The sequence below is a fragment of the Cyprinodon tularosa genome, unplaced genomic scaffold (genome assembly GCF_016077235.1).
Source record: "Cyprinodon tularosa strain WSP-4 unplaced genomic scaffold, ASM1607723v1 ctg76, whole genome shotgun sequence".
In the NCBI taxonomy this organism is placed as follows: domain Eukaryota; kingdom Metazoa; phylum Chordata; class Actinopteri; order Cyprinodontiformes; family Cyprinodontidae; genus Cyprinodon; species Cyprinodon tularosa.
In genome coordinates this window covers 1674625-1700486 of record NW_024039518.1, presented here as the reverse complement: position 1 = coordinate 1700486, position 25862 = coordinate 1674625, and the positions used below count along the sequence as shown (strand labels likewise).

The following is a 25862-nucleotide window of genomic DNA, read 5'->3' as shown; positions in this document are numbered from 1 at the left end:
ACCGAATTAGTTTATTTAGTTTATTTAGCAAAAAAGAATACATTGAATACACATTTAAAAGATAAATTCAGTGCAGGAAGAGGCAAAAAGCCAGTGTGTCTTCTCTGAAGCCTTTGGCAAAAAAAAAATAATAATAATAATTGTAAATGGAAAAAAAGGAAAACAAACATACATGTAGATGCAATTATATTTTATATAGCATAAAAAAGAAGATTTGTAATCTTAAATGGAAAATGTTTATATTTTACTTACGCTATGTTTTAAGCGTAAGTTTAGGTTTTTAATAGTAGGCTTTTTAAAGTGTTGATACTCTGAAAAGCATCAATACTCAAACACTGTAATCAGAAACAATGCTAATTTGGCGGGGTATAAATACCAAATACAATTGTTGTTTGCATATTTTTTGCTTTTTTTAACTTTAAATTTCTAGATTATTTGCACATTAAAAGAATAATACCTCAAACAACCTAATAATCTTCTCATATTGTGTTATATTTTTACACTTATTAATTAAATAGAATCTGTGATTCTGTTAAGAAATAGTGCTCCATGCTAAGATTGGATAAGGTGAGTTTTCAATGGTATTAAAAATATTTTGATGCCTTTAATTGTTTGCTATTTGTTATTCCCCTTTTATCTAAAATAGTAATGTATAGTTTTACGTATTAGTATGGTGCAACCCTTGTGCCTGGAGTCTTTCTCTCTAGGATTTCATTCAATTATCAAATTAGTTGACAATTATTTCAACAGTCAATTTTTCACATTTAATTTGATTGATTATACCAGCCCTAAAGGGAAGCATGAGTGGTATCAAAATAGGAGAAAACTGGTTGAGTTTTGATTTTCTTTAAAGTTTAGTTTTTTTGTACTTGTACTCCTCATCTCCCATTTCATCCAGGATGTGGCTAATGGGGCATGAGCCTCAGCAGCCTCAGCAGAGACTCCCAGACTTCCCTCTCTGTTGACACCTCCTATAGCCCAAGGTGCTCCCAGACCAGCCGAGAGACATAGTCCCTCCATTGTCTCCTGGATCGTTCTCTAGGCCTCTTCCCGACGGGACGTGCCTGCAACACCTTCCCAGGGAGGAGTCTTAGGGACATCTGAAAAAGATGTTTGAGCCATCTTAGCTGACTCCTCTTGATGTGGAGAAGCGGCTCTACTCCGACCCTCTCCCGAATTACTGAGCTCCTCACAATATCTCCAAGGGAGTGCCTAGCAACCCTGCAGAGAAAGCTAATTTCAGCCGCTTGTGTCCGGGATCTTGTTCTTTTGGTCATATTCCAGATTTGACGACCATTGATTACCATCTTCAACAAAACAGTCTTCCTCATTATATTAGCCTCACCGATCCCAGAAAGACCCCATTTAAGGCAGGGACTCTCCTCCAACCTGAAGGGGACAAACCACCTTTTTCACAGTTAGAATCATGGCCCGTACTTGGAGGAACTTATTCTCGTCCTGGTCGTTTCACACTTGGTTGTGAACCACCCCAGTGCATACTGTAGGTCTTGGCAGGAGGGAGACAGCAGAACCAAGTAATCTGCAAAAAGCATGGATGAATTCCATTCTGGCCCCCAAACCAGATCCCCTCTGGCCCTTGACTACAACTAGAAATCCTGTCCATAAAGGTTATGAACAGGATTGGTGACTGAGGCCAGCACTGTTGGAGTCCAACATGGACCAGGAGCAGAACCAAGCTTCTGCTCTGCTTCTACAGAAACCGGATGGGACTTAAAAAGGCCCCTGACTCCATACTCCCCAACAGGACATCATGAGGGAGACGGTTGAATACCTTCTCCGTGTCAACACAAACATATATGTTGACAATCACCCATGGACCCTCAAGTACTCTGTAGAAACTGTAGAGCTGGTCCACCTTATGGCCACAGCTCCAGGTGGCCGCATCGACAATGGAGGCAGTGGACATTGCCCAATAAGACTCCATGACTCCAGCCTCCACAGTATCTGGGAATAGCTCTTCCAGAGATGGCAGTTGAGCATGTCCCTGATTGAGGGCTCCACCAAAAGTTCCCGGCAGACCCTCACTATGTCTTTGGGCCTGCCAAGTCTGACCGGCTTTCTCCTCCTCCAGTGCATTCAGCTCCCCACCAGGTGAGACAAGACAATGTGAGAAGATACAACAACAAAGTTGATCGGTGAACTTTACAGGAGGGTGTCCTAGTGCCAATTGCACCAGTGGACATCCTCATGCTTGAACATGGCGCTCATGATGGACATCTGTGACTTGCACAAATGTCCAATAATGACACAGCATTCGGGTTCAGAGCTGGGGGGGTTGTTCATCCCGATCACACTCCTCCAGGATTCACTGTTGTTATCCACATAGCCAGCAGAATGATGGACTCATCAGGAGGGGCACTATCCAACAGCCCCCCCCAGGAATACTATTAATACCTGAGACTGATGTAGCAGGCCCTTAGGCTGAGACAGAGACCTGCCCCCTACCCGAAGGCAAAGGGACGTAACCCTCTCGTCCACCGGGCTAAACTCCATTACAGGATGGCTGAGCTGGGGGAGACAAGTAGACCCACCCCTGACCTCCACCTCTCCCCGTGGTCCACGCTATAGCAGAAGGTAGTCCAGCCTCTCTAAAACAGCTGGGTTCCAGAGCCCATGCTATGTGTGTTTCCCATGTAACTCTTTCTAGCTGCTGTCGCTCCACCTCCCACTCAAGCTCAGAGTCCCCTCCAGAGAGGTGACATTCCACGTCCCCAGAGCCAGATTAAGCATCCACGGAACAGGTCATCAAGCCTCCACCTTTGGCTGCTGCACACTCCTCTCTACACTGGACCTTAATGGTTCCCCGGCCGGGACCTGCAAGCAAGAACCTGACCACCAGGCATTTGCCGGGCTAAACCCCAGCCACGTGCCTTGATTTCTTTGTCATCATGGAGGCTTTTGAACAGCTCTTTGTCTAACCCCTCCCTCAAAGACTGTTTGCCTTGGGATACCCTACCAGGGGCATTAAAGCCCCTAACAACATAGCCTCTTGAATCATTAAAAGCTGAAACCACTACACCACACTGAGGTGGCGTTTTAAGGAAGGTTTTTGTTGTTGTTGTTACTTTTAAAAAGTAAATAAAACCTTCATTCTAACTTTTTCTCCTCTGATTTGACCACAAAATGAGATAAAAAGCATATATCATTTGCATTTTAAAGTAAAAATCATATATCACCTTCTTTTTTATAACTGTTTAGTGCTGCTTCCTGATAAGAAAGTATAACTAAAAAATATCAACAACCTAATTCCCAAGCATTATTAAACTCTACCCAGAACCACTCTAAATATCGATAGTTTGTTGTTTATTAGCTTATTTGACCTTTATTTTTATTTACCTGATCATACTGTAGTTAATGATATTGATGTTTTTGAATTTGTGTAACAGGACAGCAGTCAATTTTTTACTACTAACGCAGAGAAAAAGGTCTTTAGAAATAAAAAAATATTATATAGTATATAAATGAATATATAGTATTTTGTTTGATTTCTGTAGTTATAGGAAAACTAAGATAATGCTTTTATTTTCTCGTTTTACAGTACCAATAATTTCTATGAATGAAAAGTTCAGCAACTTTTTTCCAGCTAACAGTGACATCTAGTGGTAAAAGTAGAACATTTCAACTTTCTCAGCCTCTTTAACCAGTCTGCTGTTGAAAATAGTAGAGTTTTTGGAAAAGGAAAAAAAAATAGTTAATACAAATCTGAATGAATACACCGCGTGTATGTTTTTAAGAACTGAAAATGGAGACACTACTGGCCGTTTCTCAATTCACGAGAACGCGAGTACGGACACGCGTTCTCGTGAGAACCGGCCAGTGTGAAAAGAACGTGCGTCACAAGCCCCGCCCACCCCGTCACGAGCCGCCTAACAGGAAGTAGCTCTCGAACTTGACAACAAGAAAGGCCGACAGCTCGGTAAGGTACTCTTTCCCTGCTATTTTGTTTGTATTTTAACATCGTCACTACCGATTCCGACCTACATGTTGTAATTTAATTGGGTATTTAAAAGTTACGTGTCCAATTTTCGATATCCGTCTCTCTGTTTGGTGTGATATTACTTCGGTTAATCGAGCTGTAAAGATAAAAAAAATACTGAGGCTGCTAGAAGCTAGCTTGCTAATCCTTCAAACCGAAACTGTTGTTTTAATCTCGCCTCATGGGACAAAGTCTTGTTAAATAACAAATACATGTCAGTAGGAAATAAACTGTGAGCAGACAGAAGTTAACTCTACTGTATAAATAGACGTAGAGGTTGTTAGGTTTATTTTCAGAAATGGTAGTCCTGTTTTATACCGATGTTGTCATGAAGATCATAGGAAGGAAATCGCTGTGTCTGGCTTGCTAACGAGATAAAAATAACCACACCTTCCCGTGGGCCAGGAAAACTATTGTGTTTTGGTGTTTATACCATAAACACCGTTAACAGAAAGTCGGACAGATATTGAATTATTAATCTGAATGAAAATGGGTTTTACTAGGAAAGAAGCATTGTTTACAAAACTGTATTTCTCCCAAAATAAACCAAAATTGTGATTAACACCATGTAATCACTGGCTTTCTACTTTTATTAGACTTTCAGCTTCCAGTTATACTATTGATACATTTTTGTTTGTTTTCAATAAAACAGACAATACATGTCCAGCTAATTTATTGAATAAAAAAGAGAAAATGTTGTTGTCCTTAGAATAATCAAAGAAGTGGAAAATATTTTCATTCAAATATAAAATCCTATCGCCCTTTATTTATTTGTCCCTTAGGTTCAGCAGCCGTATTAAAAAAAAGATCTTTATCGACATTTATACAAGCCTTCTTTTTTTATGTAGTTGACAGTTGAGTGAATGAGTATGGAAGAGGGTTAGGGCCACTGAAAAAAAAAAAAAAAAAGATTTTAAAATTTCATTTCAGTATAATATGGGAGAAAAGGTCAGAATTCTGACTTTAATCTCAGAATTATGACTTTAATCTGAGAATTGTGGATGTTAATGTAGATGGGCACCACGAAGGAGGAGATGGGAGCACTCGGCTTCACTGACAAAGGTGTGAGTTGTTCGGGAGGGCCAGACATGGCTGCCGCTTGATGCTAACATGTTTGTTAGCTTTCAGAAATCTGAGATTAAAGTCAGAATTCAGAGAAAAAAATCTGAATTCTGAGATTAAAGTCAGAATTCTGACTTTTTTCCTCATATTAAACTGAAATATTTAAAAATCGGTTAACTTTTTTTTTTCTTCAGTGGCCCTAATCCTCTTCTATAATGAGTGATTGTCTATGATTGTGTTTCTTTTCTGCATGTAGCAATCTTTTCATATATTATTTTGTTTGCTCTACTGTATCTGACCTTTCTTGTTGTATATTTGTGAGGACAGCCTTGCAAATGAGACGCTTCATCCCAGTGGGCTTATTCTCTACAGAAATAAATAAATAAATAGAAAAAAAACAAGTAGTAACGACTTTGAATTGCATTATTCTTTAATTATTCTGAAGCATGTTGCATTGTTATTTAGTATTGTGAGTGGGTTGTCTAGATGAATGTATTGCCATTATTCACCACCTGTCATCTGTAATGCACCATAATGCTAAAACAAATGCTGCGTTTTGTTTATGGCAACTTTTTTAAAATGAATTATTAATTATTATTAATAACTGCTTTAATAAATATAACTATTTTTAAAGGTTACTTTAGTTCATTCTTTCAATTCGTAATGAAACAGCTACTTTCTTAACTTGATCGTTAGTTTGAACTTATATTAGGATAATTACCTAAAATGTTCATTACATTTAAAAAAAAGTTTGGAGTATAATATGTCAGTCGCCATTAACTGCCTTTTCCTAATAGTGACCTTTATTTATACCAACCCATTAAACCAACCATTTAAGAAGGGAGAGACCAGAGTCATGCATTATGCGACTTTGTGATGTTGAAATGGAATATTGAGGAAATGGTGGGTTAATCACAGTCGATATCCTAATGATAATAATTAACAATAAAACTGCAATATTACACATTTGTTATCTCACAGCCCTATTAGTATTTTATAAATGGCCATGTCATGTTAAATCAAATACCTTAATGCATCTTTTTCTCAGCATAATGCTAAACTGAAATGGATTTTTTTTTTTGTTTTTCTATCGTTATTACCTTGGAGATACCTGTATTTTTTGACACCTTGGAGTCCTTATATGATACATCAGTTTTTTCATTATTATAATTCCTTTTACAAGCTCCTGGATGATAAATTGATCTTTTAGAGCTTGGAAAAATAGCAGCCTTCCTTGTTTTCCCTACATTTGGTACATTGCTGTAGCATAGCCTAATGCTCAGTCCAGTATTATCTGAAAACACCTTATTATATCATGCTCTCGAGGTGTCCTCTGTTTGCTGTTACTATTTTGGAACATTTGTAAAGAGGTGTTGGATATATAAAGAAGGTAAATCATAAAGGATCAGAACAGCTTAATAACAATTTTAAAACATGTTCTGACCAATGTTATTCTATGCTTTTGCAAAGATGCATTCATTTTATTTTCACAACCTTTTCCTTTAGCTTTGTTAACTCCATTTTATGTAGGATGAGCTAAATTAACCTGAGTGTTGTCACTTACCATTTTGATTTAAATAGCTTTTGATGTTTTCTAAAGATGGAAGTTCAATAATGATATTACATTTCATTTGTGCTTAACAGAAGATGGCAAAATTGCACAATCTTATATTCTAAATAAGTAATTTTTGTATTAAGGATTACATTTTCTTTAGGGGAAAGTAAAAGATGGATCTTAGTGTAGTAATCTGGATATTTGTAACCCTTTCACTTTGTTTTATCAGGTTAAATAGGCCTCTGATTCATTTTTTCTTTTTCTTCCACTTTTCAGGTGAAGTCTTCCTGAACACACCCCCTCTTAAAATGGCACTTCTCTGACATTGTTTTTACATTTGCTTTTAAACCTTCCAAGTCTTCATAGTTTTAACCCATTTTAAAGCCTTTCAAAGAGCAGAGGTGCAGCAATGACAGCCAGTAACACGTTATGTGCGCTCCTGATCGTCTCCATAACAGGTGGGTGACATTAGCGAAGTTGGCTTCTGTTCGTGTTTCATATGCAGGAGTCAGAGCTTCTCTGTTATCTGTTTACTTTGGTTCCATTAATCTGGTTCCATTTTTTGCTTTGTTTCCTTTTTCAGCATGCAGTCATTTTGAGCCTGCAGACTGCTCCTGTAAGTTTAAACTATTTCAAAGAGAATAAATGTTTTGGCTAGATATTATTCGATATTCTTGGTGCTTTTGTTCTAATTGAATTCAGATTTCCACTTCTAACGCATGAACAATAAATTGTATGAAGCATGAAATAAAAAGCAACCACAACAATGTGATTAGAAATCATGCTTGTGAATCTGCATTACTGAGATAATACAATACAAATAGGGAATACAAATGGGACTTTTCCTGGTTAACTAAAGGAATAAATAAAAAAAAACAAAAAAAACCCAGCCATTTCCTGTTGGAAAAGGAGTAGAATATAGATTAACTCTGATTAAATCCTACCTCTATTTAACTCCTCCTTTATGTTTTTTCTAGATTTTTTTGGATCATTATAAACATATTTCTGATTCTTTCTGATTTATTTTGTTTAGCAGTGCTGTCTCTTTTAACTGTTGTTGTTTACTGTTCTCCAGCCCATTGTGGCCGCGCTCCTCAGGTCATCGACAGTAAAGTAGGGGAGATCAGGAGTTCTGCCTACCACAGCTGGTCCTACCACTTTGGATATACCTTTGACTGCTGGGTCATTAAGGGTTCGGAAGATGAACCTATTATTCTCAGGTACAGATGCTGAAAAGTTTAATTTATTTGTGAAGTAAAGATTTCGCCTGATATTGTTGAAACAGCTGCTTTACTTTGGCAGAAAAAAAACATCTGTTTTTATTTTCAATGTTTTTTAGTTATATGTAATATAATTATTCACTGACTTTTATTTTAATTGATTGATTTCAATCAAATCTTTTGTTGTGAACAGAACATGAGGAACAATAACATGATAATAAGGACAATAAGACTATAATTTTTGTGTTATATGTGACAAAATGTTACAATAATTATCCAAGCTCACGTTAAAAATAAATGAATACATACATTAGAACATCACTGAAAATTGCTAATATATCTGTGAATCTAATAAAAGCATAAAGCCAATATATTATTTAGATTCAGGGATGCAGAGTGATGGATCTTACATTTCTATTCCCGTCCTGCTGGAAAATAAATCAGCGTCTCTGTAAAGCTGTGCAGCTGGTGTAAAACACAACTATAAAGTACTGCTCCTATGTTCAAAATAAGAACTGAAATGTATTGTTTATTTATTTTTGGTATTGAACCGGAAATATGTGTCTCTGTGAGTTCGACCAATCCTTCGGAGCTTCACTTTTTCAAACTTAATTATTGAAAAATGTTGAACTTTTGATGTATTAATATATTGAGACATTAGATTGTTTTTGCGGCTTGGATGAGAAAGATTAGATTTTAAAATCTGTTTCAGCTACATGTGATAACATCAATCATGAAGCCATTTTTTTTTTTTGAGTAAATGTTAAAAGAAAATGTATCTCTACTGCAGGTTATGGAGCTGACTGTTAATTGCCGTTTTTCTCTTTCCACATATTTCCTCAGCTTTTCTCAGTTCTCTGTGCGATGCGAAAAAGAATACTTGTCTATAAAATCATCGGTTGGAGGAGAACCGCATGTCCTCTGTGGCAGCAAGCTGCCTCAGCCGCTGGAGTTTCCAGGGGGAAATATAACCCTGATGCACCACTTCTCTCCCCAAGAGTTCCCTGTATCATTATTTATCCTAAGCTACGCCAGAGGTACGGCAGTGGGGCACTCAGGTTTTCGTATCTTAAGGTCACAGTATATATGTTCTAATTATTAATGTATGTTTAACCTTCAGACTCAGGGGACTGCCCAGACACGTCGTTCCGATGCCCCGAAGGTCGGTGCCTCCCGCTCTCCTGGCGCTGTAACGGGCAGGTGGAGTGTCTCGGTGACGGCCTCCACAGCGGCTTAGATGAGGTGGGCTGTGACGATTATGTGGACTACCCAGAAGTTAAACCTGTGAGTTACACGGACAGAATCATAGGCCTGGACTCTGACAACAGCAGGACCAATGACAAAAGCTGGGTCAGATCTACGGAGCGCTACACCTTCCCTGAAACGTGGCCACGGCCCAGGGACCAGCCCACTCAGAAAGAGCTTGCTGTCACACCTACTCCCATTGAGTGGCCCTGCGGAGGCCTTTTTCAGACCTTTTACGGGACCTTTGCTGCTCCGTCATCTGTTTTTGGCACAATGACCTGTATCTGGACCCTGGACCCCGAGGACTCCAGGCCGCTGAGACTCGACCTGCATCGCATTATGCTGGGCCACTTTGACAGAATCACTGTCTACAACCAAGGGGAGGGCAAAGGAGAAGCCATCAAAAATGTGAGTTTACGTCACAGATCCATTTCTAGGAGCTCACGCCTTTTTTCTTTTTAATCTTCTGATACATCTTTTTGCATTTCTACAGATCACCAGTGTTTTCAATGGCAAATCTGTCAAAGTAGAGTCCCACACCGGGCTCATGTCGCTGGTTTTTGACAAAGCTGCCGAATCCATGGTGACCGGTTTTAAAGCCACCTTCCACGTGGGCAACTACTGCCCACCGTCGGAGACTCGGTGCGGGGGATCATCAGGGGGCTGCTTCACCAAGGAGCAACGCTGCGATGGGAAGTGGGACTGCCCTGAGACCGGGAGGGACGAGCTGGGGTGCAGAGGCTGCAGCGAGAACCAGTTTGCATGCGGGCTGATGACACAGGGGGCGGTGGCGTCCAGACGCTACACAGGCACGCCGGTGTGTTACCCAGTGACGGAGCGGTGCAACTACCAGCTGTATTGCACAGACGGTAGCGACGAGAAGGACTGCAGCGTCTGTCAGCCTGGGACCTTCCATTGTGACAGCAATCGGTCAGTTACCATTTATACACTGCTTTAAAAAACAAACATAGTAACGTGTTAAAAGATGTCACTTTCTGCAGGTTCTGGCTTTTTGACATCTCTTTGTTATATTTCTTCTTTTTGCAGATTTTAGTTTGTTAAAATGATCCATCAGAGAATTTTTTGCCATTTTCAAATAGAAACGTTTGTACAGAAATAACCTGTCATTGCAAATTAGGATCTATTTAAAAACTATAAATAACAAGCTACACTTTTTATCTGTTTTCTTATCTCATATTAAGTGAGTTGATTTTTTTTCTTTCTTCACTCATTCAAAAAAATAATATTAAAATAATATTAAATGAATTAAAATGCCATACTTATATTTATGGTTAAAATGTTGGATTGGTACATCTTTTACTTCATTTAATCTAACTATAATTCAGCCTTTAGCAGAATAAGGACTATATGTGAGTCTCAAACTGTGTGAGAGAGACAAACTAAACAACATAATTATTCTGGTTACACATTAAACTATCCTCAGGCTCTTATGTAAGTGTTGAGCACAATTATAATAGAAAGCTTCTCTTAGTAATAGAAGTGACTAAGAACACAGCCTGCTAGTGTCAGTCATCCAACTGTTAGGTGCAGATCGATGGTTCATAGATCAGGGCCGATCAGGCTCAATTTTATTCGGCGGCTCTCTGGAAACAAGGCTTAAAATGGACTGACATGGGTTGATTCAAATTTGAAAACTGAAAATATTTGATTTTTAGGCACTTTTCTTGATTAAAAATTAGTTTCTGTTTCGTCTCCCTTCCTTTTATTTTATAGACGGGCAGCGCTGCAGATTGGCTAGTTTATAAAGCAATCATAAATATGGTTGAAAGCAAAGGTTGCCTTATGACGAAGATTAAAATCAAAACCACCTAATGGCGTCACTTTAAAGAGAAGAAATGTGACGTGAGGATTTATTGACCTGCTTTCAGTTTATAAACTGGGTTGTATCTCTAATGCTGTTGAGCCCCGCCGCGCACATGGAGGGGGAATCTCTCAGCAATGTTTCTGCTGCATACTTTGATAACACTCAGCCCTTTGTCCCCGCTGCAGGTGTGTGTTCGAGAGCTGGCGCTGCGACGGCCAGGTGGACTGTAAAGACGGCACCGACGAGCTCGACTGCACCGTCATGCTTCCTCGCAAGGTCATCACCGCGGCAACGGTGGGCAGCCTCATCTGCGGACTGCTGCTGGTCATCGCCATGGGCTGCACGTGTAAACTGTACTCGCTCAGGACCAGAGAGTACAGGTAGGTTCTTCTCTGTGACCCATAGAGAAATTCTTTCTGACCAGGCTGGGTCTGGGTTTGCTGTGTGGGATGGAAGGGTTGGCAGGTTGATTTCAGGGCTTTAAGGTCTGGATGGGTGTGAAGAAAACAAAACAAAAGTATCAGTAAATATTAGGATTTCTAGACTCCTTTACTTTTTGATTAATGATTATCCTTTCATCCATCCTTTCTCTGTTCTCATTCCTTTATTGTTTCTATTAAGTTTTCCTTTTTTCCTCTTTTCTACTTTATGTCCTTCCCACTGGTCTTGCATATACCCCTCCTGTGTATGCTTGATTCCTGCCTTCTGTCATTCCTTGTATTCCTTATATCCTTCTCTCCTCTCCTCCTTACATCTTTACATAAATGTTTCCCCCCAATGTAACTTTTCTTCTTTTCCTGGCTTTACTTTGTTTCCTCTTGATTCCCTCATTGTTTCCTTCCTTTCTGCCTTGTTTTTTCCTTTCTTTCTTTGTTTTTCTTCCTTTTCTGGCTTCCTTCCCTCCTTTTATCCTTAACTCATATTTAAACCTTCTACACCAACAGGAACGTCCGCACTCCTACCTATTTTTTCATGTGGTTTAATAAAAACTACTTGTTCCCTTTTCAAATGTGACTATTTGAGTCACACTTGAAACATACGCACTCAACGTTTCATAAAGTTCCTTTTCCTCCCCATTGTGACTTTGCAAAAATCACAAGAAAAGAGTAAAACATAATAACTCAGGAACAGCTTTATTGATTAAATCAGATATTTGAATAAATTGAGAGATCTAAAAAAGATTTAGTTGTTTATTGCTCTTTTTAGACATATTTAGTTACTGTGAATTCATTGCATACATGTGAAACTATTCTATGGGAGGTTTTAGTCTTGAAATAAAATTTTCCCCAGATAAAATATCTTTTCTGGCTTAGAAATAAAATCAAATTTAAGAAAAACTGTAAAGAGAACTTTATGTGGTTAGATGAGACCTAAATGAAACTTTTCTGAAGCCATAATACTTGACTGGAGGTTAAAGGGAATGCTTATTATCACCAAAATACCACAAGCACCATGGAAATATGAGAATGAAAGACCTTTAGGTTAGAGTAAGAAAACACTGGTGAGGTGTTTGATAATAATTTATTATCTAACATAAATAAAATATTGTAAGCTTTATTATAAATATTTATGAAAAAAATCTAAGTACTAAATACATCCTGGAAAGCAACGATTTTTTTTTAATTGTGAGGGAACCTTGTGTGATCAATTTTTTTTATTTGACTCAGCTAGCTAATTTGTTTTTACTTAACCTAAAAGATAATTTCTGATGCTTAAAGTTCAGGTTGATCATTTGAATCAGGTGATTCAGGCTTAGCTTTCCAGTAGAGCCGCTGGTTAAACCTCCCAGCTCTATCAGCACACTGCAGTCAAACACTGAAGAAATACGGGAGAAGTGCGTCATGTTCAGGCCTGTCAGACCCACGGGGCTGGATGAGTATGCTTATAAAAATGTAAAGCACTTCTTACTAAATCATCAGAGCTACCAAAATCTTAGCTACGCAAAAGGGGAGCTGCACAAACACGAAATTACATCTCAGAAGGCTACTAAGCAAAGTTAAAGGCACAGTTTTTGTGATTTCTGATTTGTTTACCTCTAAAGCATAAATGAAATAAAGATTTAACATCGCTGCCATCATATGAACTCCTAAAATTCCTGTGGTTTTTCTTGTTGCAGCATGTTTGCTCCGATAAGCCGTATGGAAGCTCAGATGATCCAGCAGCAGGCTCCTCCGTCCTACGGCCAGCTGATCGCCCAGGGCATCATCCCTCCAGTGGAGGACTTCCCCACAGAGAGTCCCAATGAGGTCAGGGAGCAGGACAACACATGTGATATTTGTCTTGTATCAACATTTGTTTTGGACCTGATCAAGCTTCTCAAGCAGTTTCAGTTGATGATTACCTGATGGTATTAAAACCGTCTGACATGGCCTCTATTCAGAATGCTTTCATGACACAAACTATGGGTTTGATCATTTATTTCTTAGTGATGTTTTAATGTCTTTAAAAACTTAAATATCCTCCTTCAGTTCTGTCTTTAACTTCTATAGAGGATCTCAAGACCCCATACTTGTTGATCAGGGGTCACGACCCCAACTTTTGGAACCAATGCTCTATTCAACTTTTATTAAATAGGACCAGGTCACAATAAATACAGACTGAAGGGACTTTAAAAGGTAAAGGTGCTAAGTTCATATACTAAAAAAACACAGTCTACTAAAGTCCAAACCAGTCAAATAAAACCATTAAATAACATTTGTTATTACATACAATCCATTACTGTTTCATAATACAGTTAAAATCAGTTTAATTAACTAGTTCAAGGGAAGTTAGCCGCTAACACTAGCATTGCCAGAGACATCAGTGAACAATACTAAATTGGAGAAAAATAGATAACAGATCTTCAATATCACATCCTGCTCTGCTTCTACCTAGCATTAACTAAAAATATTAAAGAATATATGAATATACTAGTTACATGCACAGTTATACACAGTGCAATACATACGGTTCAATAAATACAGATGTAAAGAGGTAAGTATTTGTAAGACTACATCTACTCATACTCACCACCCATTATGTTGGTAGAAAAGGATATTTAGGTTGCTTACTCTTCTTTGAAGTGGTAACGTCAACATCTATGGTAAATGGTAAATGGCCTGTACTTATATAGCGCCTTTATTCAAGTTAGGAGACTTGACCAAAGCGCTTTACACTACATTCATTCACCCATTCACACACACACTCACACACTGATGGTGGCAAGCTACATTGTAGCCACAGCTGCCCTGGAGCTCACTGACAGAAGCGGGGCTGCCGTACACTGGCGTCACCGGGCCCTCTGACCACCATCAGTAGACGGTGCAGGTGAAGTGTCTTGCCCAAGGACACAACGACACTGAAAGTCGGAGTCGGGGCTTGAACCGTCAACCCTCCGATTTCAGGGCAAACTCCTACATCCAATGCCACTGTCGCCCCTGTATCTATAAATGATACATATGATTTAAGTGAATATGAGTGAAACAGGCTATAGATTAATAGAAACACTTTTCACAAGACTAACAACGGATCTATCATATTGGGTACAATCTATCAATCAGTAAGTTTTCCTAATAGTTTTTTGTGAAATAATAACCAAAATTATCAAGCCTGTTACAAATCTGTCTGTATTCCTTATCTTGTGGCGATACTGGGGAGGAACCAATCCATTTTAACACAAAGCTGAAGAGCTTCTATGACTCACGTTGACTCAGAATTAATAAATCAGCATTTATGTTCTCTAAACCTTAATTACTACTTACTTGATTTAGGTGTGTAAACCAAGGACACCTCTAAAAGTTGCAGGATAGCAGCCCGCAAGAAGTGAAATGTATGTAGATTGTAAACAGGTCCATCTGAAAAACTCACAAAATCATTTCTTATTGAAGAAAAAGAAAAATCATTCATAATATTTGTATTTCCTCAATATCACATTTTCTGACTGTATATATTTATATGCAGTTTTCAAGCATTTATTCCCGTTATGATGATTTTTAGCTAATAGCTAATGGAAAGATTTCAGAATGCAGAAAAAATTATGGTATTGAAATTTTAGCTTAGTTTAAATTATGTTTATAATCTACCTATTTTATTTATTTTTTTACTGCACAGACATAATTATCCTCATTAAGCTGTTAATAAAGCGTAAGTTGATGATATGTGCTTATTTCTGGTGGAGATAAGTGGTTGGAGGAGGTGGGGTCTTCCAGTGGATTAAACCCATAGCAGTGTTCTAACTTGCTCATCAATGTTTGGTGAATAGAGAAAATGGAATTAGGTTCTTTTGTTGCTGTGTTTTTAACCACGGTGCGTGTCTGTTTTCTCCTCTGCCAGGCTGCGTCTCTTTCTTTGAGGGGAATCCTCCAGCTCCTCCGTCAGGACACCTCCAGCTCGCCGCACCGCAGACGCAGGCCGCGTTTCGTCCGCCGGGCCATTCGCCGCATGCGGAGGTGGGGCCTCATCCCCAGAACTTCCAGCCGACAGAATCAGAGCTCCAGCTCCAACCAGCAGGAGGGGAACTCCGCCTCCTCCAACCAGGAAGCGACCCAGTCCTCTCCCGCCAGATCCTCGTCGGCCGTGGAGGCGGTCAACCAGCCGGTGCCTCAGAAACTTGGCCTTTTGGCTCAGGCAGAGCAGCAGCAGATGACGGCGTGGGAGGAAGTTCCCGCCCCTCTCCTGCCGCTGTCCCCGCCGCTCATCCTCTCCACTCCACCCCCTCCGTACGCTCCCCCAGCCCCCACTGCGTCTGCTCCTCAGACTCCTCCTGTCACCGTACCCCCAAGCAGCCCCTCCCTGGCCTCCATCTTCCACACAATAGGCCTGAGTATGTCCCGCTTCAGAGCCTCCCCCTTCTCCTCCTCCACCAACTACATGCCTCTCTCTGCCTCCCCCTCCTTCTCCTCCTCCTCTTCTTCAGATGACGACGTGCTACTAATCCCGCTGTCTGAGGACACCACCTCAGAGGATGATGTTCCCATGCTCACCTGAATGACTTCCTCACACCTCCCCCCTCCCTCACTCTTAACAAATGAAACCCAGTCTTTCCACATCTGACTTTGAGCACAGGAGCGCCCTGACCCCCCCCCTCTCAGTAAGACTCATCCTCCTTGTGCACATCTGGTGCCTTTTTAAATCGTTTGACTTGTCGACACTTTAAATCAATTTTCGGACTCTTTATGAGAACCTCCCTTAAAGATGTAGATGACGGCCATAGATGTTGATTAGTTTTAGACGTGCACTAAGGGAAATAAAGCTCGGCTGCGCAGAGAAGGGAGACTTTTGCACAGAAGGATTCCCCCCCCATCCAGCTACTGAGGCAGGTTACTGTCGGACTGAAATCCTCGCATCTGTGTGGTTGCAGCTGCGTGAATGGGACTGCATTTTAATCGTCGATGGCGGCGCGATTGCCAATATGTGAACTGTCTGCGTACTTCTGCCACTCGCACCCAAATCTGAGGTTAGCTGAAACACATTAGCAGGAAAAAAAAATCTCTCCCCATCTATTTAAAGTGCCTTTTAAGGAGTTTCCTGTAGTTTTAAGTAAATCAAGACGTCCTGAATCCACACTGCACACAGAAACACACGCAGGCTCGTATTTGCTTCACGTGGATGCACGTATCAACACTTTAGTGGCTTCGTTATAGCTTTTAGGAAAAAAAAATAATGCATGCGTACTCTGCAAGCTGGCAATAATCTTTTTCAAATATTGTTTTAGTGCAAAGCTGTTGAAGTGAGTGGGTGAATGTAAGCAACACAAGGTTAATGTTTATGATGACAATCTCTTCGGTGCCTGGTTTAGTTTCCCGTGTGTGTGGTGTGAAGTGCCCCCCCCCCTCCCCCCTGGCTATGAAGAGACCCCCGAAATTCTCCAGATAACCTCAAAATCTTACAGGACCAGATTGCTTTCTGACACAGGAGACTTTTGGTGTGCCATTCACGTTCTTATCGTGCATTTTAAGGTGTTTTTTAATTTCAGAAAACTACAGTTCTTTGTTGTTTTTGTTTTTTTCTCCTTTAAGTTCTTTTCGTGTTTTAATTTACTTTTGCTTCGTTGAATGTATTAGGGTCGATGTGGAGTAGCCAGAAGTTTTAAAATTTGCTATGTATTTAGGTAAATAAATAAAGTGGTTTTATGCCTTTAATAAGGTCAACCTCACTGTATATAAGTAAAAATGTGGCTGAGATTAAACAATTTGCACTTTTAAGTGTTGTGTGGTGTTTGTTTGTTGGGGGTGGCATGGGGGGGCGGGTATTACCTGAAAGAGTTGCTGCATTGTTCTTTGTATTCAGGGATCCTGTGGAAATGAACACAAACAAACTCATAGAGTAGCTCTGTTGAGAAATAGATGTAGTCAGAAGAAACTTCCTGCTTTAAGTTGAGCAATGAAGCCATGTGGAGCAGAGGATGTTGCAATCAAAACCCAGGTAAGGGATCTCTGTCTTTTCTCTTTTAATGCAAGCATTACTGCATCCATCAAACTTCATTTAGCTAATAAAACAATAGATGGAACCTAATTTAAGCAACATTTGATCTCATTTGCAGGAACATTCATATGAGTTCCAGCATTTTACACCAAGGCTTTCACAGGGAAACATTGCTAATGCATAGTTCAAGGCAAAACAAGAGGTGACAGTTTGGACTTTCTAGATTTTTTACTTTGGTTTTAAAGTGTAGGGCCCTCCCATAAAAAATAAACTTCTCATTTTTGCAGAACTGTTGCATTATATATATAGGGTCATATTTCTTTTTTGTTTTACTTTTTTTCCAGTTTTATTTACTTCTGGTTATTCGGTATTGCTTACACAACAGCAGCCAAAAGCAGGTTCCTCAAAAGTACAAAGCATAATGTTTTACATCTTCATGAGTCAATATGAAGCCTTCTACAGCCTCCTTTTTCGGTATTTCTCTATGTCCTGCTTTGAGGATTCCCACAGGATGCTGTTGCCTCCTCTATGTTTCACTTTAGCTCAGTGCTCAAAGTTTATTTACACAAAACTGTCACATCTATGCAGGGTAATCCCAAGTGCTCCTGTTAAAAGGCAAAATTAATAAGATTAATATAAAAATTAGATTCATAAAATCAGGAAATAGCCTATTTAAAAAATAAAATATAAGCCGTTATTAAAAAGTAGGGAATCTGTAACAGGCTAATTTAATTTACAAAGCACAAAATTAGAGATTTTTCTTATTTTATGTATTTAAGGGTCACCATTGGTCTGAGAGTACAGACTTTTCTTTCTTGGGTCCATTTTCAACAGAAATCATCAAACAAACTTACATTATTAAAAAAGACAAAACAAATGAAAAGCTATCTTGTCTCTAGTTAAACATAATTTCCTTATTAATCATAGATTTCTTAAGATTTAATTTAAGAGGATTTTTGTATAAATATAAATGAAACCATTAACTTACGAATGGGGATTTGCTATTTTGGTAAATCTATATAAATTATTCTGTATGTTCTGAAATGTAATTTGTATTTTATTTATAAATCTTTATTTAAAATCCTGCTGAATGTTTATTATTCTTAGCATATAATAAGCTACATCCACATTGTTCTTATAATTAAGCCCAAACTAACTTATCTTTCATTCTTTCCTCTCCTCCAACCCCAGATAATCTGGGTATGGGCTCTGCTGGTGTTAACAGGCTTGCAGATGCCTGCAGCCCAACATGGCTGTATTTTCGATCAAGTTCAGGCTCAGGTCAGAGTAGTTAGAGCCGCTTCCATGCAGGCTGGAGTCAGACCAACAACCGAGCAGAAGCTCCAGCTGACCCCTGAACATCAAACCAGACTGGGGGTCAAAGAGAGGAGCATCCTGGAAGATGGAGTCCATCCTCCTTCCAACCTTTTGCAGCCAATCAGGATAAAAACCTGGACTACTACAGAAAGTTACCCTCTTCCTACAGTTGAGAAAGAGAGGCTGGGGAGAGCTGTGGAAGAGGCTGTGAGGGTAGTGTCTTCTTTACTTTCAGGTAAAAATCTGACAAACACACTTTAACATTCAGCACTTATAAAGATAACTAACTTTTTCCTTCTGTTAGTGAACAGAACCGTAGGGACATTACTGCTGAGCAGAGACATCAATAAATACTGCAAGTTTGTCTGGAGGAACTCAAGCCTGCTGAACTACAACAGGTTTGTATTTGCAGTTTGCTCTTTTTCTCTAACAAAAACCAGCAGCAATTTATATTTTGGAATAAGAAACTGGATCCAGGTGATTTCCTTCTGTAAGCATCTATGGAAGAACGGGTCTTTCTGAGTGAATTCCAGTGCAGTCGGCATAGAGCACCGGTGTTGGACTTTAAAGCATCTGAGATATGTTCTCCAGGATGATGAACCATCCATGAAAGATGCATGGCCCAATACAGAAGAGTGACCTCCTCGGGACAAGACTCTGCGGTGCATCTACACATTATGGACAAAGGACATTCTTTTGAGGACCCGAATGTTCACATTTTGGTAAAAAGAAAAAAGGTGGTTTGGAAGGGGCGTGAAGAAAAACAACCTTAAACAGAGAGAGCGGACTCAGATTTCAGCTTTCAAAAACCTACAACACAGCAACAGAGTTCATCCCTTCCTACTATCATCGCAACCCCAACCCCTTTACATAGGAGCAGAAGACCTCACCTGTTCAGCCAGGCCGACAATTCCTTTTAACGACCCCCCTTTCAGAGATATAGACAAGTATGGCTCATTGCAGGGTAACTAAGAAGCCAACCGATCCCCATTCCAAAGGGGTGGACCCATTCGTCAGTTTCAATTTGCATGTTTTCTAAACAAAAACAAGCCTTTTTGAGCTACTGTATAAAACCTCGAACTCAGCGCTATTTCTTACATTTTTAATTGAAAAAGCTTTCTGGATGGGAAGCAAAACATCTTCAAACTTGGAAACAAAGTCCAGTAGATTGTTTTTTAACTTTTTTGGAACATCCAGGAAAGAGATTTGATAGGCGCCCAGTGGAAAGCCTTTTTAGAGGAGCTAAAGCTGTGTCACAAAGCAGAGTTGGGCAATTCCATTTTTAAGCAGCAAAGGTCCTGCTAGTTTCAGATCGATCGCTTCTCCAACTGACTTGGTGCATAAATCTCCTCCTCAGCCTGTCGTCAAGTTCTGCAGGAGGCTACAGCATGCCCAGAGTGTTTGATTATCCTATGCTGAACCATCTGAAGCGTGCAAAACATGCGGGACACCAGCCCCTAAGGACTGACTTTCTTTTTGATTTAATGAATTTAATTCACTAACCTTTTTCTTTTATCCCAGATGTGGAAAAGCCAACAAAAACTACAGAGGTGAAACCTGTCTGGATGTCACAGTAAGCAGAGTTTTTATTTTTCTAATTCAATAACTCATCTGTTTTTCTCTTAGATATTATCAGACCTGATACTCCAGCTGTTTTTACCTTCACTCTGCACAAACAGATCCCAGATGAGCATCTGTCTGGCTGTGAGGTTTACCCAGAGGCCAATTCTTCACTCAGGACCATTGTCAGACCTGGAGGAGCCGGGCTTCCCGACACAGACTTCCTGGTTTACATCCATGTACAAGCCACTGATAAATGTAGAGCAGAGGTTAAGATCCATGATCCTTCTGATCATATTTATGTTTGATCATTTCACAGACACATGCAAGCATTCTGTACTTTAATTTAGACTATTTGTTTAGCTTCTGGATTGTAATCAACATCTAACAGAATGTTAGATTTTAGGTAGCATGGATTCACTTGCATAGCAATTATATATTTGATTTATTAAATAGAGCTTAAATGCCCTCATACTTAAGTGTCTAAGATGTTATGGCTTACTAATGAAAGTGCAAATTTAATACTCTTTGTTCTCTCAGTCCAGCATCCTCGCCTACGCTGCCCATTGCCAGACGGACACCCAGGGACGACCTGTGGCCGCTGTGGTGGTCCTCTGCAGGGACAGGCTGACTGGAGCCGCTTACAGCCACCAGACTACAGTCCAGGTTTAAATAAAATGATGAATGGTTTGAGCTCTAATCCCATGAAATGATCAGTCTGATGGTTTAGTGATTGTGGTTATGACGTTTGATAATCTGCTCTCCAGACTGTGATCCATGAGATGTTTCATGCTCTTGGGTTCTCTAAGGATCTCTTCAACTCCTGGCAAGACTGTTCATCCTCTAATCAAGGTTTTCAGGCTGTTTCCTTACATCCTTAAAAATTTAGCTCCTTTGATGTTGGAGGGAAAATTATATATAATGTAGTTGTGCTTTTTTTTTCTCCATTGGTCTGATAATTATTACAAAAACTTCGGTTTTGTCTCTTTGGAGTAAAGGTTCCTCCTGTTCTCCTTGGAATAAGGTGATTCACTCAGACAGTATAGGACAGATGAGGATTTACACTCCGACCATCATCTCAGCGCTGCAGAGACACTTGATGTCTGCTGACCCTGAGCTGGGAGGACCGCTGGAGAACCTGGTACTGAGAAGTTCAGACCAGTGTATGTTGACCCATTATGCTCCATGCCTATCTTTAACTTTTACGTTCTCCAGGATGAAGCAAAAGTTTCCTCTCACTGGGAGTCCCGGGTCCTGCAGGGGTCCATCATGGCGGCAGCATTGGGAGACCCATCCACAGTCCGGATCGACCCAGTCACATTAGCGGCGTTACAGGACACAGGATGGTACTCTGTGAACCTGAGCCGGGCCCAGAGTCTGGTCTGGGGAGACGGTAAGAGGAGAGGCTGAGATCCATCGTACAGATCTACAGGTGGATCCAGGTTGAACACAGTTTATGTTTTCAGGTGAAGGAGCCTCATTTGGTTCTCTGTCGACCTGCAAGGACAACTCATCCTTTTTCTGTACTGGAAGGTAGATCTCTGACCTTGGATCTGTCTGAAGCAGGAACACAGTTTATCCATTCTGTTCAAGCATGTTTTTATCATTGCTCTTTAGTGGAGTCGGATGTCACTTCCTTCACCTCCACAAGGGGAAGTGTCAGACGGATCAGTACCTGGAAGGCTGTCGGGTCTATAAACCCCTGGAGAACAGAGTAAGTTCTGACAATAAGCAACGTTTGTAGCTCAGGGTTGTTTTCCTTTCATTATATTTAGATCATTTTCCTTTGAAAATCAGCCAATTATATCAAAGTGTGTGTGCTGGATTGGAACTCTCATGATTTGTTCTGATTTATTTTTCTTTGTGACCCAGAGTGAATGTTGGAAGGAAGAAAACTCCAAAAATTCTGCAGAAAACTGGAGTGGTGAAGTTTTTGGCTTCGACAGCCGCTGCTTCTTCTCTAGCGTCATCAAACAGGTGTGTTGAATTTATTTTTCTATCTATATACAACAGCTTGCAAAAGTACTCACACCTCTGAACTTTCTGTACATTACAAACAAAAACGTGAATATGTTTTAATGGAATTGTATAAGAAAGACCAACAGAAAGTGCTATATAGTTGGGAGGTAGAAACTTTTTTTTCTTACACAAAAAACTGAAGAAGGTGTTTAAAAAAAAAAAAAAAATTTATGTCACCCTGAGGAACCACCTTACTTCAGTTAGAAGTCTCTCAGGGTTGGTTTTTACCAGCTTTCTAATAATTGATATTTCAGCCCATTCTTCTTTATAAAACGTCTCAAGCTCAGTCAGATTGGTTGGAGAGGATTTTTTGAACAGCAGTGTTCAAATCTTGAGACAGATGCTTTTTTTGTTTTTTGTTCTGGACTTTCTAACACATGGATACGTTACGTTTTAACCCATTATGTTTTAGCCCTGCACTTTTTACTTTTTATTTGTAAAAAAAAATTAAATCATGTATAATTTTCTTTCTACTTAACAATTGTATGTCGCTTTGCGTTGGTCTTTCACATAACATTTCAATAAAATACATCAATGTTTGTGGTTGTAATGTGAAAAATGCAGAAAAGCTCAAGGAGTCTAAATATTTTTATAATCCTTTGTCTTAAAACCTTAAAGAAAAATAAGAGATATAAACTGAGTTCTATCAGGTTGTTTATTAAATGTTTAAAACTTGTTTTTTGGTTTAACTTTATGATTACGTCTAAATATTTGTATTCTATGTTTCATTTGATATTTATTTAATCATTAATATTCAAGATGCATTTGTAAAACAGGGGTAAAATAAAAAAACAGTATTGAATGACTTATGGAGAACAAAATGAAAATGCAACAACAAATCTAACACCTGTCCCATAAATTAGGAAAAAAAAACAAAAATTACCAGCTTCTGATTCAGTTGTTTTTATCCCTTTATGCATACTTGGAGGGCAGCTAATGGTATTTTAGAGAGATTTCCTAGATTGTTCCAGATTCACTCACTGTAAACGAGAAAAGAAGATGTATTACTTATCAAAAGCATTTTCTTCTGTCTTTCATGTGGACCAGGGAAGCACTGTTCGGATCAGTAGCTCTGCTGAGGGTCGCTGTTACAAACACAGGTGCTCTGGACTGAACAGGTACCAGATCCAGGTATCTGGTTCTGAGTGGATGGACTGTCCAGCAGGGGGAGCCATTCAGGTAATATGACTGCTGTCATTTTTTTTATTCCTTTAAATCAGAGGTTCTAGAAGTGGGTGAGATGTGATTTTTTTTTACAATCATAGTGATGTGATTTCTGCAGTATATAGAAGGCCGAAATATATCACTCATAAGAGTATGAAAATCCCATTTAATAAACATATGTAGCATGAAATAAGTCAATGTAATATTAATTAATTTATTAATCTAAAACACTTGTAAAACTCACCGCTGAATTATTGAATTTCCAATTAAATAGATGAAAATAGTTTAGAGTGATGGATTAAAGGATTTAATGTTATAAATAATCGTTTTATTTAAAAACTGATATAATGACCTCACTATATATGTATTGAATACATGTAGCTATAAAGTGAAAGGTATAGTGGAGGATTTTTTTTAATGAATTTTTGAGAAGAGCCATCCTCCATTTTTAAAAATAAAAGTACATGCACAACTCTGTACCGAGAGGGAACGCCTATGAAATGCATGCCAGAGCATGCACGAGCCCATTTTAACTCAAGCACATGCTGTTTTAAAGTTGCTGTTTGCATTGCTCCTACAAGCTCACTTTCCAAAAGAAGATTAGCAATTTTTCCACTATATCAGACTCTCCACCTGTAAGTGAAAATAAGGAGGAGCATGCTGGATGGCCTTACATAAACTTATCACCAGAATGATTGACAATTAGGAGGACCGCTTATTTTGATGATCCACCCAGAAAAACAATATCCTCCATTATACCTTTAACTAATTAAGTAAATGTGTAGTTTCAGGTGGTAGCCAGTTTTTCAATAAATTTTTTTCACAATGGAAAAAAAATAAATAAATTACAAAATCAATACAAACATGACAATACATCAATTTAGGCACAAGGTCCACATTTTAAAATACTGAAGAAGAATGAAAGCAGCTCTGCCTATTAGCCTATAGAGTCACATTAAAATACCTAAAACAGAACATGGCAGCAGTGCCATCCACTGCTATCCACTGTACAGCCAAAGCAAATCCATTACACAGATGCACTTTAAAAAAGATCAATGACTTCAAACAGCTATTGTTAAGAACCAAAATAACCTTAGCATTAACTTACCTTAAATAACTATTTTCTTAATGATCAAAACCTGTTGGGGAGAGTTAAGCTGTATTGCAAAGACACTCAGCAAAAACAAGAGTCCAGCAAGCAGAAGGATGTTCTGAAAGGTTCTGATAACTGAACCTTTATGAATTTACACAGACAGTGAGTTAAAAACCTTTATTCAAAGACTTTTAGATGAACCGCAAGTTAAAATCCAAGTAAGTTGGAAAGTGGTCACCATCAAGCAGAACTTGGTCCTGAAGTTTATATCCAGGATGTTGAGATAAAACTGTAGAAGCTGGAGAGATTAAAGCTTTTTCTGGTTAATCTCATGTATATGCTTAAAACAGCTCCTGCAAAAAAGAAAATATTATTTTGTTCTTTAGTTCATTATGGAAAGAAAGACATAAAAAATATATATATATGGAAATCACAAGATGTGCTATCACTGAGATATTTAGCTTTAACTGTATACTGAGCTGGAAACACTTTAGAGTATAATATGATAAATGTAAATCAAGATCTCAATTATATGTGTATTTTTATATTGTCAGATTGAAGGATATCAAGGGGAAGTGTTTTGCCCTGACAGGCGATTGTGTCTTTACCCTGATGTTTCTCCTCCTGTGGAAGATGGAAACTCACCCTCTGTTCGCTCCACATGGCAAGTATGACCTCAGATAGACTGTCTGCTCTACATGGAGAGGCCGCTTCTACTGAACAAACTTGTCTGGTCTTCCTACAGCAACCCTGATGGGATTTTAGCCCATGCCGCCACCTGGTCTCCTCTCAGATCCCCCACACAGGCTTTCATTCTCTTCTTCAGTGCTGCTGCGTGTTTCTTGGTGGTCCTGCTGGTTTGGTACAGGAAGTGTAGGACCTGCATGGTCAGGCGCATCACCGTGGCTCCAGAGGCTCATGTTAACCTGTAGAAAACCTGTCTTTGAGAAAAGGAACTGTATTTGTTTGTGTGTTAGCCTATTGCTAAAATATGTATGTTTCCCATTTCACAGCCATTGACTGAAAGCCATGTGAAGAGACTGTGATCCTGATTTAATAAACACTGATCAGATTTGTACTCTTACACAACTTCAACCATGGTAGCTTTCTTCAATTACACCTTTGGAGGGTTTCATAACCTCTTATCTAAGGTGGCATTCTTTTTAATTTGTTAGAGTTCAATTGACCAATAACGTATCATAAAAAGGCAAAAAATGTGGCTTTTTAACAACATGGCGGCTACTGGTTTGCAATCTTCTTAATCACAACGGTGGATACGGGTCATACAATTCTACAGATTTAGATTTTAGTTGTCTATTCTAGAAGGTAAAGTCATCTAATTAGCCCCTAAATTTGACAATTACTCTTGAGGCCTTTTTCCAGCACACTAAAGCAAAGTTTTG

General features: G+C 39.2%; 2 protein-coding genes across 5 annotated transcripts; both read left to right on the top strand.

The window, feature by feature from the left end:
• The first annotated feature begins 3794 nt into the window (after window positions 1-3794).
• Window positions 3795-17086, top strand: lrp10 (low density lipoprotein receptor-related protein 10). 3 transcript variants are annotated; one of them, XM_038270328.1, is made up of 10 exons: window positions 3795-3937; window positions 6891-7072; window positions 7198-7230; window positions 7690-7834; window positions 8678-8871; window positions 8955-9487; window positions 9573-10006; window positions 11087-11284; window positions 13021-13150; window positions 15216-17086. In XM_038270328.1, exons 2-10 carry the CDS (start codon window positions 7024-7026, stop codon window positions 15867-15869), a joined length of 2370 nt encoding a protein of 789 aa, XP_038126256.1. In that variant the 5' UTR covers window positions 3795-3937; window positions 6891-7023; the 3' UTR covers window positions 15870-17086. The 3 variants fall into 3 exon arrangements, with proteins under 3 accessions (XP_038126256.1, XP_038126254.1, XP_038126255.1); XM_038270326.1 differs by having other exon boundaries at window positions 9573-10009; window positions 11090-11284; XM_038270327.1 differs by having other exon boundaries at window positions 3900-3942; window positions 9573-10009; window positions 11090-11284.
• A 49-nt stretch (window positions 17087-17135) lies between these two features.
• Window positions 17136-25567, top strand: LOC119773359 (leishmanolysin-like peptidase 2). 2 transcript variants are annotated; one of them, XM_038270331.1, is made up of 15 exons: window positions 17136-17306; window positions 18498-18858; window positions 18928-19021; window positions 20145-20196; window positions 20303-20422; window positions 20724-20849; window positions 20951-21035; window positions 21182-21324; window positions 21399-21576; window positions 21650-21716; window positions 21801-21897; window positions 22056-22160; window positions 23250-23381; window positions 25014-25123; window positions 25205-25567. In XM_038270331.1, the coding sequence occupies exons 1-15, from the start codon at window positions 17265-17267 to the stop codon at window positions 25389-25391; spliced, it is 1899 nt and encodes a 632-aa protein (XP_038126259.1). In that variant the 5' UTR covers window positions 17136-17264; the 3' UTR covers window positions 25392-25567. The 2 variants fall into 2 exon arrangements, with proteins under 2 accessions (XP_038126259.1, XP_038126258.1); XM_038270330.1 differs by having other exon boundaries at window positions 20303-20452.
• Window positions 25568-25862: the final 295 nt, after the last annotated feature.